This window comes from Corvus brachyrhynchos, unplaced genomic scaffold (assembly GCF_000691975.1).
Source record: "Corvus brachyrhynchos isolate BGI_N302 unplaced genomic scaffold, ASM69197v1 scaffold58, whole genome shotgun sequence".
In the NCBI taxonomy this organism is placed as follows: domain Eukaryota; kingdom Metazoa; phylum Chordata; class Aves; order Passeriformes; family Corvidae; genus Corvus; species Corvus brachyrhynchos.
Genome location: NW_008239539.1, coordinates 1,218,028 through 1,234,167, shown reverse-complemented (window position 1 = coordinate 1,234,167; position 16,140 = coordinate 1,218,028). Strand labels below are relative to the sequence as shown.

Genomic DNA, 16,140 nt, shown 5'->3' with positions numbered 1-16,140 from the left:
TCAGCCATTCTAGGCTGCAGCTATGGATTATTTTCTCTAAATGTAAATAGATGAAGTCCCAGGACAAATATTTCTCCCCCAGACAAGCCATATCCATGTGGGATCCCCAGCCAGATATGCTCTCACCCAAGCTGTTGGGACAACTTGATCCAGGTTGCACAGCAGACTCCGGGTGCCAGCCAGGCAAGCCCTGACCCTTTTCACCAACTCAGATAAAGACAAGCACAGGCAAGGTTTGAAAGCAAAGGGTAGGATGAACCTGGCCTTTTGAACCTCCTGCTTTACAACTTCAGCCTGGATGCCCCAGAGCTGAGTGCTGGACTCCAATGCTGCAGGACTCATCCTGCCAGGTCTGCTTTGGGGAAGCCCACATAGAGGAGCTGTCCTGGGTGTTTTATCCCTCCCTAATGCCCAGTTCAGCTGCACAACAATCAAATCTTTCAAGCTTTGGAGGAGGAAAGCACAGCCCCAGGCCATGAACTAAATCTGGGAGCTCACAGCAATGTGGGGATCAGGTCTGGGAGCTGAGTAAATTGTGCTGCTCTCCAGGGAGCTCAGGCAGCATCTCGACCCCAAAATATGGCCCAGCTTAGGTGCTGCTCACGCTGCATGACATGAGAAAGAACACATGGGGCAATAACCCCAAATCAAACCAGAATTGCCACCAGCACAGCCACTGACCCACAGCAAATCCCAGTTCCTGCAGTTTGGGATATGTGACAGGCAATGCCCACACAGCCATGGGCCTGAAGAGCTGAGTGAAAAGCTGATGTGGAAATGAGGAGCAGTTCCCTGAGCACACCTCCCTCAGCACTGAAGTTAAAAGAAGTGGAAGATGCTGAAGGCAACTCAGCAGGGCCAAGGCCACAGTGCTTGTCAATGAAATAATGTCACAGCACTCAGAGTCTAAACTCAGAGAGCTCAGAGCACTCTCACTGAGCCTCACAGACCTGAAAGATCCTCTGGAAGTGCCTCCCACTCCCTCTTCAGAGGCTGCACACAGAGCTTGGGAATCTGAGCTCTAAATCTGTGCCTCAAGTGCACAGAGCAACAAGTGCTGCACCCGGGGCTGCTTTTCCACAGGGATTTCGAATTTCAGCAGCAACGTCCAGCTCCTCATGTATCCTACATGGTTATTTCAGAATTTGAAATAAAATATGCAACTTTCAAAGCTTGTGTGTCTGAGAGCTCCTATGGCAACACAGTTATTATCAGTTCCAGCAGGGAAATCCTAAAAATCTGAAATTCCACATGGAAGAACTGCTCTACTTTCTGCCAGCCCCCTGCCACACATAAACCTTCCTGTTAGGTCAGTCTGTGCTGCTGGACATTTTCAGCAGGCCTGGGTTACAGTACTGGGGCAAATTCAGCTCCCTGAACCCAGCTGTGGGATTCTTATCTATGATTAGCCAGAAAAAAAAAAAAAAAGGAGCTTTGCTTAAGCAAGAAAGGAGGAAACTTTGTGTAGACCTGCCCTTAATCACTACTATTTAAAAAACCCACACAAACTTTGTGTCAGAGCAGGGAAGCTACTAAAGGAGCAGCACGAGGGGAACTGATCACCAGGAGGTGCAACAAAATCAATTTTCTGGAACTTAAAGTAAAGAATCTCATTCACCTTGACTTAGAGATGTCTGTGGACAGAGGAGGAGGGATGGAGGTTCTCCTTCTTCCTTCAAACCTCCCTGAAAACGCTGCTATGCCCTGACTCCTCTGTCCTGGCAGGCACCTGCACAGGCTGGGAGCTCAAGGAGATGCTCTGGAAGATGACCATCAAGGGCTGCAGCCTTTGAGCAAATGTCCCAGCATCCAGAAAAACTGAGGGACAGGAAAAAATTCCAGCATGGACCAAACAGGAGAAAAAGCAGCATCAACATTGGCTCCGTGTGTTGTCTGTATCCCTAAGGCGAACACTTGCATCCTGAGGCTCAACAGCAGAAAGTACTTTTATTTTATGCTAAAATGAAGAAATCCTCTATCTGCTGACAGGGGACCTTGCAGTTAATAGCTTCCACAGGGATGTTGTCACTCCCAACCCAAGCTGGGCTTTAATGACTGCATTGTGAGCTGCTGCTCCTGTCAGGAGTGAATTGCTGCAGGTTAATAGGCTCTATGCACAGCACTCATAAAAATGCCTCCAAAAACCAGCACAGGCAAAGCAATCTGTTTGGGGTCCAGAGCAGGCAGAAAATCCAGCAGACAAATTGACTGAAAACAAGACATTGGCTCATGCACTAACAAACAAAAAGCATAAAGGTTATTACAATTACTGCTGGCAATTGCTCCCCTGATCACACACAGAGCTGCTCAGTACACAACAGCTTCCCTCTGCCTCCATTTCCACCCATTCCTTCCACCATCCTGCCAGGATTTCTCTCTCAGACTGATCTACCTGGAGCAAAAGCAGGGATTCACTGCATGCTCCTCCAACACGTCGGAGCAGGTTCTTTGGGCTGCTTAGTTTTGTACACACTGCCTCAAAACAAATATAAACGTACAGAAAGCAAAGCATGGATCACTGGCCTTGTACCAAACCTTCAGACCAAAGAAGTTAAAAGAATATGATCCTGAGTTTTCCATGCAGCACTTTTTGGTTGTATTTTAATGACACTTGGGAACATTCTCAGTTGGTAGCACTTTGCAAAGCTCCAGGGCAGACATCAGGGTGAGCTGCTGCCTGCTGAGAGCATGGCTCATTGAGCCCTGCTTTGGAAATCAGCCTTTCTGCCTAACCAGCTATAAAAATGTGGCTGTGCCATCCCTGGCAGTGTCCAAGGCCAGGTTGGACGGGGCTTGGAGCAACCTGGGACAGTGGAAGGTGTCCCTGCCATGGCAGGGGATGGAACTGGATGGGCTTTAAGGCCCCTCCCTATTACTGCAGGCCTTTGCCCCAGGGTATATCACCGTGTCCTGCAGCCATAGGGAGGAGGAGGAGAGATGATCCAGCAGGCAGGAATTGTGCAGCAAGATTGATTTATTTAATTATTTTACAAACTCTTTTATAGACTTTTTTCTTCATAATCTATTTGGACAAAGGACCAGCCACCCCTTGGGGGTGATTGGCTAAAATCCTAAAACATCCATTGTCAAAATAATTTTCTACCGTACCATAAACAAGACTTTTCAAGGCTGAAGGTGTTTGGTTGTTTACATTCCCTGCTACCTCTTCTGTGAGAGAGAAAAGTCTCTCACGGACTTAGAAAATAGCAAGAAAATCCTTGCTAGCAGCATTTTGTATCTACACCTCCCAACCCAAACCATGCTGTGATTCCATACCTCTGTAAAAAAGCAACAACACACAGTGGTCTCAGCCTCGCTCAGGCCTGGGAGGCACAGAGCACTTGAACTTGGGAAGAGAATGTAGTTTTTAAATTGACATCATGTTTTCCACGGCATCAAGTCAAAGATCCACCCCCAGAAAGTGCCTGCTATCTTGCTGTTCAATTCCTAATGATTTATAATTCCCCTAATAAGGGATTTGCATAAAAGCCCTGGCTGTTTTCAATGATGCCTTATTTTATGCCTTAAAAGCATAGAGCAGATTTATCTTTTACGAGTACGTCAGACTCTTTATGGCTCTTGCTTCTGCTTGAAAGCCACAGTGACTGCAAATCAACAACACTAAGCCTCCTTTTCCTGCACACAAGTGGGATAAACCTTTAGGCAAATTGCTAAGTGCAGTGCTAAACCCCTAAGCTTTCATGGCATTGATTCTCACAGAGTCATGGTAATCCCCAAATCTGGTTGAAATGGCAGAAAAGTTTTCATGCTTCATTATTTTCAAAATTAAAACTTCATTGTGAACAGGAATTGCCCTTCCGTGGAATTGTGTCTCAAGGGTTTTGTTCATCTAAAAATGTTGGGAAACGACCACAATTGTCCAAAGGCTGGTGATGTTGTGGGAAAGAAATAAACAGAACATTCCCTCAAAAGGTATAGAAATCAAGTCAGATTAAAAGCTGCTTTGAAAAGCCACTCTAAATATTTACACCAAGGTAGGAAAGGCTGGTAAAGGCCTGAAAGCAACATTGGATGCCCTCAAGGAATAAATTCCCCCAATAAGTATAAGGAATTCTTGTAACATTTCATTCAGTATAATATTTGTTACGGGGCACTTGCTAATCTGACAGAAGTGAAAGGTTTATTATTATTCTCCTTATAGACAGCAGTGAGTGCTCCTGCAGATGTGTCCAGGCAGGCAGGAGATTGGAAGCACTCAATTTGGAGAGGTGCTGTGTCCTTGTAAGTCACACACTGCCCTGGAAATCCACAGATATTAAAATCACAGAACTGAATCATGGACTATTCCAATATTAGAAGCATTTGTTTTCCAACTCTGTTTAAATCCTTTGCTAAAGCAAATAAGAATACCTGTTAACACTGAAAAAACAACTTTTACTGAACCTGATCCAAAAAATTACCAGAAGTCCAAGCATTTCTGTACAGTACCTGTGGGTCAGGATTAACAGCAGTGATGTTACTGAGCAGGACAGAGGGAATTTCAGGAAGAAGTGGGCACAGCTGGTCTTGGAAGTGACTGGCCAGTTCATCTCTCCACCAAATGAGATCTGGAAGCCACGTAGAGGTCAGAAATGCAGAAATCTTCTGGTAAAACCTGGATGGTCCTTGGAGATGTTCTGCAGTCTGCAAAAAGCCAGTGGTTAAAAAGCATTGGTGATGGTTTCAGAAACTCTCTGTCTGTACCTTGCACCTGCAGCAGCTCCTCCTCTGTTCACAGCCATCTCAGACTCCAGTTCCACACAGCTGCCCTCAGATTCTCCAAACCAACCCCTGGTGTGACACCCTGCACCCCCCAAACCACCACACCCTTCATCCCGTGCTCATGGCATCCATCAGCTCACAAATCCTGCTCCAAAGCAGATCACACCACACTCAGAGGGGAAGAAAAGCCCATAAAAAGGACCATAAACCAGCCCAATACAATGAAACATTAACTTGCAAAGGGTTTCTTAGGGATACCAATGAAAGCAGTTGTTAATACCCCATCCCTGCAAGTGTTCAATGCCAAGGTGCATAGAGCACTAATCTGGTCCAGGGGAAGTTGTCCCTGCCCTCAGCCGAGGGTTGAAATTAGATGACATTTAAGATCCCTTCCAACCCAAACCATTCTGTGATGTTTTTTAAGATTGAGGCTAACGTTAATACTGATACATTAATATTGAATACTGCACTGCTACACTACAGTTTTCCATCATTTAACCTCCCCTCTAAGCCTCATTGCTCTTCAGGCTGATTCTTAATTAGCAGAACTTTCAAAGAACAAAACCAGTGACCTCAAGGAGACCTAATTAGAAATTAACAGACTCAACAATTGCGCAGAGCATCTTCTCTCCAACAGTTACTCGAGGGAAGTGATGGTCCTGCTCTGCTTTGGTGTGGCCTCACCTCAGCTCTGGCGCAGTTGTGAGCGCCACAATATCAGAAGGATCTGAAGCTGTTGGAGAGTGTCCAAAGGAGGGGCATGGGCATGGGGAAGGGTCTGAGGAGCAGCTGAGGGCGCTTGGATTGTTCAGCTGGAGAAGGAGCCTGAGGGCAGAGCTCCCCGGGGGCTGCAGCTCCTCCCAAGGGGCAGCTCCGATCTCTGCTCCCTGTGCCAGGGACAGGACCCAGGGAGTGGCTGGAGTTGGGCCAGGGCAGGGTCAGGCTGGAGATCAGGGAAAGGTTCTTCCCCCAGAGGGTGCTGGGCACTGCCCAGGCTCCCCAGGGAATGGGCACGGCCCCGAGGCTGCCAGAGCTCCAGGAGCGTTTGGACAGCGCTGCCAGGGATGCCCAGGGTGGGGTTGTTGGGGGGTCTGGGCAGGGCCAGGAGCTGGATTGATGATCCCTGTGGGACCCTTCCAGCTCAGGAAATTCTGTCATTCTGTGATTATTGCACCTAAAAAGTAAAGCTCAAGGAGGAAAACCCCAAATCAAATGACAGAGGTTGGGAGCTCTCAGAGCCACCAGAGAATGAAGTGATGGAAGTGCACACAGAGGAGCCCCAGAGCTCCACACAGCACCAGTGTGATAACTGGGAATGCCTGGAAGATTCTTAGGAAGCAGAGGCTGTACAAATCTAATTCCCATCAGACATGCCTGGAACTGCAGCCTGTCTATCACACACAAGGATTACAGGAGATGTTTCAGCATTTGTTTGACAACAAGGAAGCAAAACCAGGCAGGGATGTTGAAATCTGCCTCACTTCTAGCAGCTGTTTGGAGGAGGACAGAAATAAAAACACCCCAAACTACCCCCCAAAAAACTGATAAAAAGGAGAGGAAACATAGCAGAACCACTGGATATAGGAGTAGATGCCATCCTAGTTGAATAAGCCACAAGACTTCTTGATGTGCTAAGAACAGGAGCTTTTGCCTGGAGGAGCCATTATTATTATGCTATTTATAACTATTAGACCTTGGGACAGAGAACTAGAATGTGATAAATAAAAAAAAAAAATACACAGATGACAGTGAAGTGGCCAATAAATAAGAAATTGATGGCTCAGAGCCCCCTTTTGGGGCTGAAAATGGACTCTGGGCTCTACACATTAATATTAAACGAGCATTTGTCATAATGCTTAACATTTACACATGGTCTTTTTTGCATAATCCAAAAAAAGTGACTGAGTTTCCCTACACTTCCCTACATTCTCATAGCAAACACATGCAACAAAAGCACCTGGAACCCCAGTCATATTTTTAGGGTAAGCCCTGAAAAGTGTCTCTTCATGCCCACAGGAGACAACTGGAACAAGAACAGGAAGTGCCCCAACAGGATTTCATTATTCAATTCAACCACTGAAAACTTGCACATTGACAGGACAGCAAGAGACTGAGGGCTTCAGTGTGAGCAATAAAGTCCACATTTCTCTGCACAGGAGCTTAAGCTGCCCAAGGGCAGGAACAGGGAGAGACTTGCTGTCATTTTCCTTGTCTCTGCTGGGGCTGACATCCCAACTTTTGTGGCTCCTCCCAGCTCTGATCTCTGCTGGGGAAAGCAGCAGTTCTACAAGTGCCTCAGGAAAGAAAGATTGACACAAGACACTGCTACCACAGAGCCTCTAATGAGGGAGAGGAAACCGAAGTCCTGCTTGGAAGAACTGCCCCAACCCCTGAAATGTCACTGCTGCACAACAGAGCTGGGCTCCAAAGTTTTTCATGATGAAGGTGGGCAGGCCCTGGCACAGGGTGCCCAGAGCAGCTGTGGCTGCCCCTGGATCCCTGGAAGTGCCCGAGGCCAGGTTAGACAGGGCTTGGAGCAACCTGGGCTAGTGGAAGGTGTCCCTGCTTCTTGCAGGGATTTGGACTCAATGGCCTTGAATGGTCCCTTCCAATCCAATCCAAACCATGCCATAATCCCATGACAAAAACTGTCCAGTTTGTTCCACCAGGTTGTGATTTAACCTTTCCCAGCTCCAACCCAACATCCAGGGCAGCCTGAGCCTACAGCTCCAGAAGTTCATTCAATTCTGCAACACTGGGAACATATTTTGAGCATAATCAGTGCTCCAGAATTTTGGTGCTTTGGCCAACCCCTCAGCTGGAATCAGCAGAGAGCAAGTCAGGCTCTGTCCCTCCATTTGCTTTGCTCCAGAGAGGAAACACCCTGAATTCAGTTGCCTTGGGCAGAAACCAACACTAAGTCCTTGTCCAGTCCAGCAGAGCGTGATCTCACCAGCCTCTGCCCAGGGCTGCTCAATCACTAATGGAAAAGCTGCTCATTGTTTTGGGCTGGGTTTTTTTGGTAGTGTTTTAATCATGACATTTGGTGCCAGCATCAATCATTGATTTTCAGGAGCACTGGAGCCACAGCTGTCAAACCCCAAGTTTTGTGATACATCATGGGAAATTCAATCTTTGCTGCTCCCAGGCAGCAGCTGCAAGTGAAGAACACTGGCAGCAGCTGAGAAGGGGATGCTGAAATGTGTTTTAAAAACGTGTTTACACATCCTATTCCATTTAGGCTCCCCATGGTGTGTCCAGCAGGTATAATACAGACACCTGGGGGTGAAGCAGCCAAAAATAGAGTAGAAAATCCACTACCAGCTCACTGAAGCCACAAAAGTTGCTGAGAGGAACTCAGCAGCCTCAGCAGAGCACAGGGCAGCACCTCCAAGGTTCCTCAGCCACAGGACAGGTTATTCAAGCAAGTGGCTCTCAGGAGATCTGGGGGACACAGGGATTGCTGCTCCCCACATCACCTGGCTACACTTCCCAGCAAGAGTCACCCACACTGCTTAGGTAAAATAAGTATTTATGCCAGGCAAAAGTGGCAATAATACCTAAAAAGCTGTGTCCAAAAAAGAAACAGGAACAAGATGCTCCAACCTGTATCAAATCAGCTCTGTGAAAGGCAGAACCAACAGAGCAGAGCCCAGAGTTGCAATTTCACAGCTCTGCTGTGTTGAGGATGTGTGTCCATATCATGTCCTACCTCACATGTGCCACCTGCATGTGCTCAATTTGCAGCCTGCATGCAAGATCTTCCAGTTTTATTGCACAGCTCAGGCTCTGGGGCCCCCCAAAACTGAGGGAACAGGCTCAGGTCCTGCTTCCAGACCTCAGCTCCTGCGAGTCAACAATACAAACACTCCTCCTCCCAGGCCACACTCTTCACAGGGTTCAAATAAAGGAGGAAAAACTGTAATAGGTGCCAAAAGATGCGTCTCCTCCAAGTCCAGCTAAATTTCTGCACTGTGAGGCTACAGCTAATGAGCAATTGAGAAAAAATGATGCCCCAGAGAGCTGGTATCTTGTCTGCACATAATCTAAATGCAGCAGAACTGAGGGCAGCTTGGGTTGGCAATCCTTCAGCTCCCACAGTACTGGGCTGTTCCCCCAGTCCCAGTTTAGGCTGCTCTGATGCTGCTCTATCCTGCCTTGCTGAAATTTGAGCTTGAATTGGCACATCCAGGCCTGGTGCTCAGTGCAGAGCAGTGGCGCCAGCCCTGTTTGCACAGCTACCAGGTGTAAATGCTGCTACTCACTCCTGACTCGTGGGTCTCAGGGCAGCTCTGGGCTGAAGGTTCCTCTGGTGCCACCAGGCAGGCGTAGAGGGCCAAGCCTTCCTCTCTGCAGGCCTGCTGCAGCCCCACCACCTCAAATGGAGCTTTGGGGCCGTCCTTCCTCTTCACAGGAGGCACCTGGAAATCCATTGGAAAACAATTCCATTTTGAGATGGACTGAAAAAAACCCTTTACCTTGCTCTGTTGCTTTTGAGTAGAGCCCCACAACAATCCAGGGAGCTTTGATTAGTAGATTAGCTGTGGTTTAGCCAGTAGAAAAATCAATAAAGACCAAATTAAATAGGAATAACACTTTGCTTTTGATACGTCATAGGATTCATTTTCTCAACGAGGACTTGCAAGCTCCGTCTTCCATCAGTTTCACTATGTGGAAGCAGGAATTCACATTATTTCCCTGGTCCAGCAAGGGGGGAGCACAGAGCCCCTGTCAAGGCTGCCTGGAATGTTCCTGTCACAGCAGCATCCTGTGTGCCTTCATCAGTGACAACGAGATCAATCCAATCTCAGCTCACCAATCAATGCAAAGTGATGATGCCATTCCAAGGGGCTGGTGCATGCTTCCCTAAGAAGCCCTTCACTAATAGCCCAACTCCATCAATCCCCATCCTGTGAATCCCCTTTTAGTTGGGCTGAGGTGATTTCTTTTTGATGGATTTTTTTGTGCACACGTGTGTGGGAGGCAAACATTCTATTCTGCAGTATATTGATCTGATTTAAACCAAAAAGGGTAAAAAGGCACTTCTGCCAACCCCAAGATATGAATTATTATTGTGAATATCAGTTTAGATCCAGGGAGAAGGTTCCAGGAGGACAGACCATGCCTTGGCTCTTTAGGTTGCTCAAAGTCAGATGAAACATAATGCACTTTAACATGCAGAATACATGAAAATCTTGATTATAAGTTAGAAAAGAGAGAGGAGAGACACTCAAAACAGCCTGGGAAGGCACTGGGGTGCTGCAAAATGTCCAGGGTAGCTGGTGAAAGAGGGCAGAAAACTCTGGGAAAGCTAGACACAGGGAATCAGCAAAGCCAGGAGAAAGGAACAGCAGCCATGCGAGCAGAGGTGCCTGATCCAGAACATGCTCTGGATGGAGAGAAAGGCAAGTCCGAGCTACAGCACTGTGATTCCCTCCCAGGGTTCTGGTGGATACAGAAACTCCAAGCCTTGTTCTCCTGGTTTATACCATCACCAGTCTCTAGATGCATTGCCAGCTCTATTTACTGCATTTACCGCCCCAAATAAAGGCCTTTCTAAACATGTTTTTAACACAGGGCCAGGCTGGATTTTGAAACTGTTGCATGGCTCAGCTGGAGAACTCCAGACACCAGCACCAAGTCCTCCACTGCTTTGAACACTGGATTCCCATGGGGAATTCTGCAGCATCCAGAGGATCACTGCTCCCAACTGGTAGCACCCAGCACACATCTCCAACGAGATCAGTGAGGATATGCTGATTTACACAAGCCAGTCAATGGAATTGCATGGATTACCAGATGAGAATTTGGCCTAAAAATGCCTCAACACTTCCAATTCTTTCAATGAAAGAAATGCAAACATCTTCATTGATACCCAGCAGCCATTTCAGAGCCTGTGTAGAATAAATGGGTGGATTTTACCCCAGTTTTCCCTTGGGCACAAAGTCCATCTGAACATCTGACCCTACACCCAGCAGAGTGACACAGCCCTGGAAGCTGAGGTTCCCTTTCAGGCTCAGAGAGAACTGCTACAACTCAGAGCTCAGGGGTTTTTTCATGGGAATAACACGAGGGAAGAGAGATCACACTGCAGCTGGTCACAAGCTAACAAGTCTGAATGGAAAATTCAGGATCCAGGGCTGTTCCAGTGGCAATTTTCATTAGCACTGAACTAACACTAAAGAATGTTAGCAATGTTTTAATGGAAGCACGAACATCATTAACAATTAATTGTGTTTAAGTGGAGTTTAAGTGATTTAAAAGCCTGGTGCAGGCTGGCTGCTCAGGGTGAAATCTACCTGGACTGTGTGGATCAGTATTGGTATCCCAGAGTCTTTCCCAGGGAAAAGAATAAAGCCAGTGAGCAGGGTGGGAAGGAAAAATATACATTGGGGAGGAAAAATCCACTGTTTTCCCTAGGGAATAAAGGGTAATATGGATGGGAAGGGGAGAGGATGGGGTGGTTTCTTTAGAGGAGAAAATCATGTGAACCAAAGGACAATTAAGATAAGGCAGCCCCTCACTTGTTCACAGCACTCTTGACTATCAGAAAGGGTCTATCCTTCTCTAGAACAAGTGGTAAAAACCAGGAACCTGTGTCCATTGCCAAGAACAAAGCCTAACACCCAGCAGTCACTTGTGACAACTGAAAATCTGGTTCAACAATTTTTCACTTCTTCATAAACTACAGACACAACCCAGCTCCACTGACTCCGGCGAGACTTTTATTTACTGACTCTGAGGTGAAACAGAACATCATTTCCACTTTGTTCAGCCACCGTTTTGTAGCTGTTGAGGGGAAAAAAAGGAGATTTCAAGAGCAATTAGGTATTCACTGGAGGTCAAAACACTGCCCTCATCAGCCAGAGCCTTTTGTGCCAGGTCACTGCACTCACCAGGGACAGGAGCCATGTCACGAGGGCCTGGTAGATGTTGGCTGCTCCCAGCACCTTGTCGGGCACCTGCCCCTCACACTGATCTGTGGCCACTTGGCCACAACTTGCCAGCCAAATGGTCATCAGCAGCACCTCCTTTTTCACACAGTGGGATCCAGGCAACGTGTCAATAGCTGGCAAAAAAGAGGCTTCCTGTCAAAAAAAAAAAAATAGTATGAAAATGGAAGTCACTCGGATTACTGGAAGTGTATTCATCATCAGGAATTAATTACGTTCATTGCCATCACAGGAGGGGCATTTAACACCCAGAGAGCATTTATCAAAGAGGGAGAATGAGCCATAAAAGCCAGGTTGTTCTATCAGTGACACCTGCCTGAGCACTGCAGGTTTCCTTGGACAGCTGTCACCTGGGTCCTCATTTAGTCCCACACTGCCTGGTGAATGGAAGGTTACACAGTCACAGCTGGAAAAGCGTGATTGCATTTATTCTGTATTCAAGACTCAGTGTTTGGGGTTTTTTTTAATCACTGAAAAGCCCTCAAACGAGCCTGATAGTGTGAAAACTCATTATTTTCTGCTTCACCTAACATCCCTTATTTCAGAGATGATGTCACAGTTAAGGGAACTCACCTCCTTTCTTTACTTCAGCATTGATAGTTGGTTATTTAGGATGCAAATTCCCTCTCCTTTAAGAGAACTGTTCAAGACACAACTTCAAGCTTGAACTTTGAACAGTTTTTTGTCCTTCCACAGCTGCAGCTGTAATTACTGCCTGGCTTGTTCTTCCCATCTATATTCAATTTGCTGGCCCTGACATTTCTTTGGTAAATTAACAAGCAAGTCCCTAAAATCCCAAAGATTCTCCAGTACTGCTCCTCAACAGTTATGATCACAGAATCATGGAAGGGTTTGGGTTGGAAGGGGCCTTAAAACTCTTCTTCTTGCACCACATCCCACAGGTAGGGACAACTTCCTCTGGACCAGGTTGCTCCAAGCCCCATCCAACCTGGCCTCATGTTCTCAGTTGCTCCATGTAGCCCATAATGAGGATTTCTGCCCACACCTCTACACTGAATGAACCTTAATTTGATTTACCTGGATTTACTCTGAAAGCAAAGTAAGCCAAACGCAATTACAGCCACTTTAATTCTGAATTAAAATGTCCACAAAGGTGTTTCATGACTAATCCACTTGACAAGTTAATGTAGCTTGACTTTTGTGCCAGTCCTCGAAACAGACAACTTCTTAAAATGGTTTAATAAGGCATAAAACGAATAAAATCCAGCAAGCAGCTCTAGTGTGTCACTCAGTGTTTTGGTACCAAATAAAAACTGCAATTAGTAATAAAAGCAAAACAGCCATGCAGAGGTGTATGATGCTGCAGATTTGGGTTAATTGATGTTACTGCAGTCCTGGGGTGCCAACAGAATTCCTCAGGGCTTTTTCCCCACCACTGCAATCCCCTGAGGAAGAGGACTTAGGGGAAACTCTGGGACCATGAGGAAAAAGTGACCTTCTCCTATATCCTGTGTTGGAGAAAAAAAAAATCTTTCCTTCCTCCCTCAAGGGTGTGGGGGTCAATGAGAGGAGGTAATTTAGGAGCTAATGATACAAACAGTATCTATAACTGATGTTTCAGCAGGAAATCTCCCAACTATTCCATCCTTCCTCAGCCCAGCAGCAGGGGAGGGCTCCGTGGGTTTTCTGACCAAAATCAGATCAGAAGTTTACTTATTAAGGTTCTTTCTGAGTGAAGTTTTGATGAAGGTTGAACCTGCCCTCTGCCAGCCTCCTCACCCCAACAAGAATTTAGGTGTAGAACTTGAATAACTTCTGAAATATTAAGGCAAATGAACAAAACAGGAGCTAATCCAATTTAATTCTGGGCAAGAATGGCTGAAGGAAGATACAACTGGTGCTTTCTGGGTATGGCTTCCCACAGCACTGCCCAGTTTACCCCAGTCTGCAGATGAGGAGAGTTCAATCTGCCCACATTACGCTGGCTTTTATTTGTGACAGTTTTAAGTTATAAAAAGCCTAAAATTACTCAAATGCTGGGCTATTTTTGGTTGCTCTGGCTGGAATTGTGCTGTCACTCAGAGATAGGCTTGCAGCTGATTGTAGTCAAGTGCCAACAATTACCAGAGTAAATAAGATAAAATTTCCTCTTCCCAAATTCTTGCTATTTTATTTTGCAATTACAGTTTATGTCATTGCAAGTTCCAGCCCTTCAGCTCAGTTTTCCAACCACCCTCCATCCCCAGCTCTGGCCTTTTTCCTCCACTCTCACAAAACAGCAGTGCCAAGAGGAGCAGCAGCCACAGTGAGCAGCCAAGGAGTGACCTCTGCCCAAATCCACACCACAGTGAAATGGGGAAAAAGGAATTGCAAGACAACTTCAGGACAGCCACATAATCCAGCCTTCAGTGCCAGTGGTGCTGAACTTGCACAGAGGCACAATGGCCTTAGACTGAGGGAAGGCAGGGCTGGATAGGATATTGGGCAGGAATTGTTCCCTGGGAGAGTGGGCAGGCCCTGGCACAGGGTGCCCAGAGCAGCTGTGGCTGCCCCTGGAGCCCTGGAAGAGTCCAAGGCCAGGCTGGATGGGGCTTGGAGCAGCCTGGGACAGTGGGAGGTGGAACTGGATGGGCTTTAAATCCCCTTCCCACCCAAACCACTCTGTGATTCCATAATAATCCCAAAGACAGCTACTATTCATAAAAAACTAATTTTAAAAAGTGGCAATTTACCTCCATATTATTATTATTTTAAACCAGAGCTGTTTATAATGACAGCAAGCCAAAGCTCATTGGGCACAAGCTTATCAGCCACGATTAACATAATTTTATTTCTGATAAAATAGCTCAGAGTGGTTAAATGATGCTTTTGTTGATGTTTTTTAAAAGTGTAGTTGGCATTACTCTTCCTACACCGCCATGTTAGATTGGGCAAAGAGTTTCAAAGACTGAAAAACATTACTGTCAAAGCTGTGAGAGGCTGGAATGACCAAGGAGAAGTTTAGGAGCCAGGCAACAACTTCACAAAGGTTTCCCAGCCGAATCAACTCATCCACCCTGAGGAGTTGCCCCAGTGGCAGGAGAGGCCAAGGAAAAACCAATTTTTTTACTTTAACAGATACAGCCTCTCCTTTCCAGGTAAAAAAACTTCAATATTTCCCTCCCAGCACCTTTTCCAATGCTAACATGGAAGCAAGGCAGCGTGTTCCACCCAAATGCCCTTCCTACTCCATTGAACAGACTCTGCAGCAGCAAAAGCTCCATCCAAACATCCACTGCATGGAAAAGGAAGAGAAGCTAAACTCACCCAGTCTCCTCCTTTAGCACAGAGGGGTGAGTGAAGGGGAAGGGGAGGAATAGGAAGACTTTCTCTCTCATTGGCTGGAGGTTTAATCAAAATAATTGTTTTCAGCCCTGTCTAAATTTATCCTTCTATGTCATCTGCACCCTAGCTTGGATCCCAGATTTAAGAGGCAATCCCTGATGAATGGCAAATTACTGACTGCAGAACTCTTTTGCCAAACGATGCATCTGCTGTGGGTTTGTAAATGTGAGCTGATTTCTAAGTGCTGGAGCAGCTCGAGCTAATTTCTCTAATGAACCTTCCCCTCTCATTCCACAGCTGCTCTGGTATTCCATGTTCCCACTCTGCCGTGGACAGAGCTCGTGGTACAAGACATAACCATGATGACTGTGTGGTTATATCCCTATTTTCCACGCAGTCACATGGTAAATGTAGGATTTTTAGGATACATTTAACAATTCTGGCCATCTAATGCAAAGCAGATTATCACTATTCCACAGCTTCTAAAAATTCTTGCATTAGATGAAGACATATTGGAAATGTCAAGTGTTTGTTCATTTTCATTCTGTAGGGAAGGAAAAATGATGACAATGCCATCTGTTAGATGATTTGAAACTCCACATTAAAGCATGGAATAAACCCTGAAACCATTCAAAGAACTGCTTTATCACTGCAAAGTGGGAGCAACGGGTGAGAACAAGGAGAGGATCTGCAGTTCCTGCATGCAACTGGCAGAACACTCCGGAATTAGGAAGTTAACTTTTAATGACAAAAAGGAGAGTACAATTGATGCTTAACAGTCTGAATGGTCTTTCTGTAAATGCATTTCTGTACTGGAGTCACTCTGTAGCACCACTACCTTTCTGAGGATCATGCTGAGGTTATGGATCTGAAAAACACGATGGGAGCAAGATGGTATTGAAATTTCTGATGTGGACTGAGCCTCAGATTGCTCAAATGGAGGAATTATGATCTTCCAAAGCAGATAACTGCCAAAGGGAGATTGCAGGGATTCAGAGAGCTCTGTAATGGAGCAGTATTTGCTCTGATCTCCACAGTTTTCAATTCACTTAGGGCACTCCACATCATGGGAGTTTAAGTTAAAAATATAATAATAAAGAAAATGTCTTTGCTGAAAGTTTTCTTGCTCTGGACAATTATTCTTAGTCTTGGGTATGAAGAATAAAACCTCTTAACTGCA

The 16,140-nt window shown here is 46.1% G+C and overlaps 1 protein-coding gene across 2 annotated transcripts in view; it reads right to left on the bottom strand.

The window, feature by feature from the left end:
• LOC108448434 overlaps nt 1–16,140 on the bottom strand; it is a 79,106-nt gene that overhangs the window by 50,130 nt on the left and 12,836 nt on the right. For both annotated transcript variants that reach the window (XM_017741292.1, XM_017741293.1), the window contains exons 4-6: nt 11,619–11,810; nt 8,988–9,143; nt 4,450–4,644 (exon numbers count right to left, since the gene is read on the bottom strand). In XM_017741292.1, the coding sequence (XP_017596781.1) occupies nt 4,450–4,644; nt 8,988–9,143; nt 11,619–11,810 (543 nt within the window). The remainder of the gene's footprint in view (nt 1–4,449; nt 4,645–8,987; nt 9,144–11,618; nt 11,811–16,140) is intronic.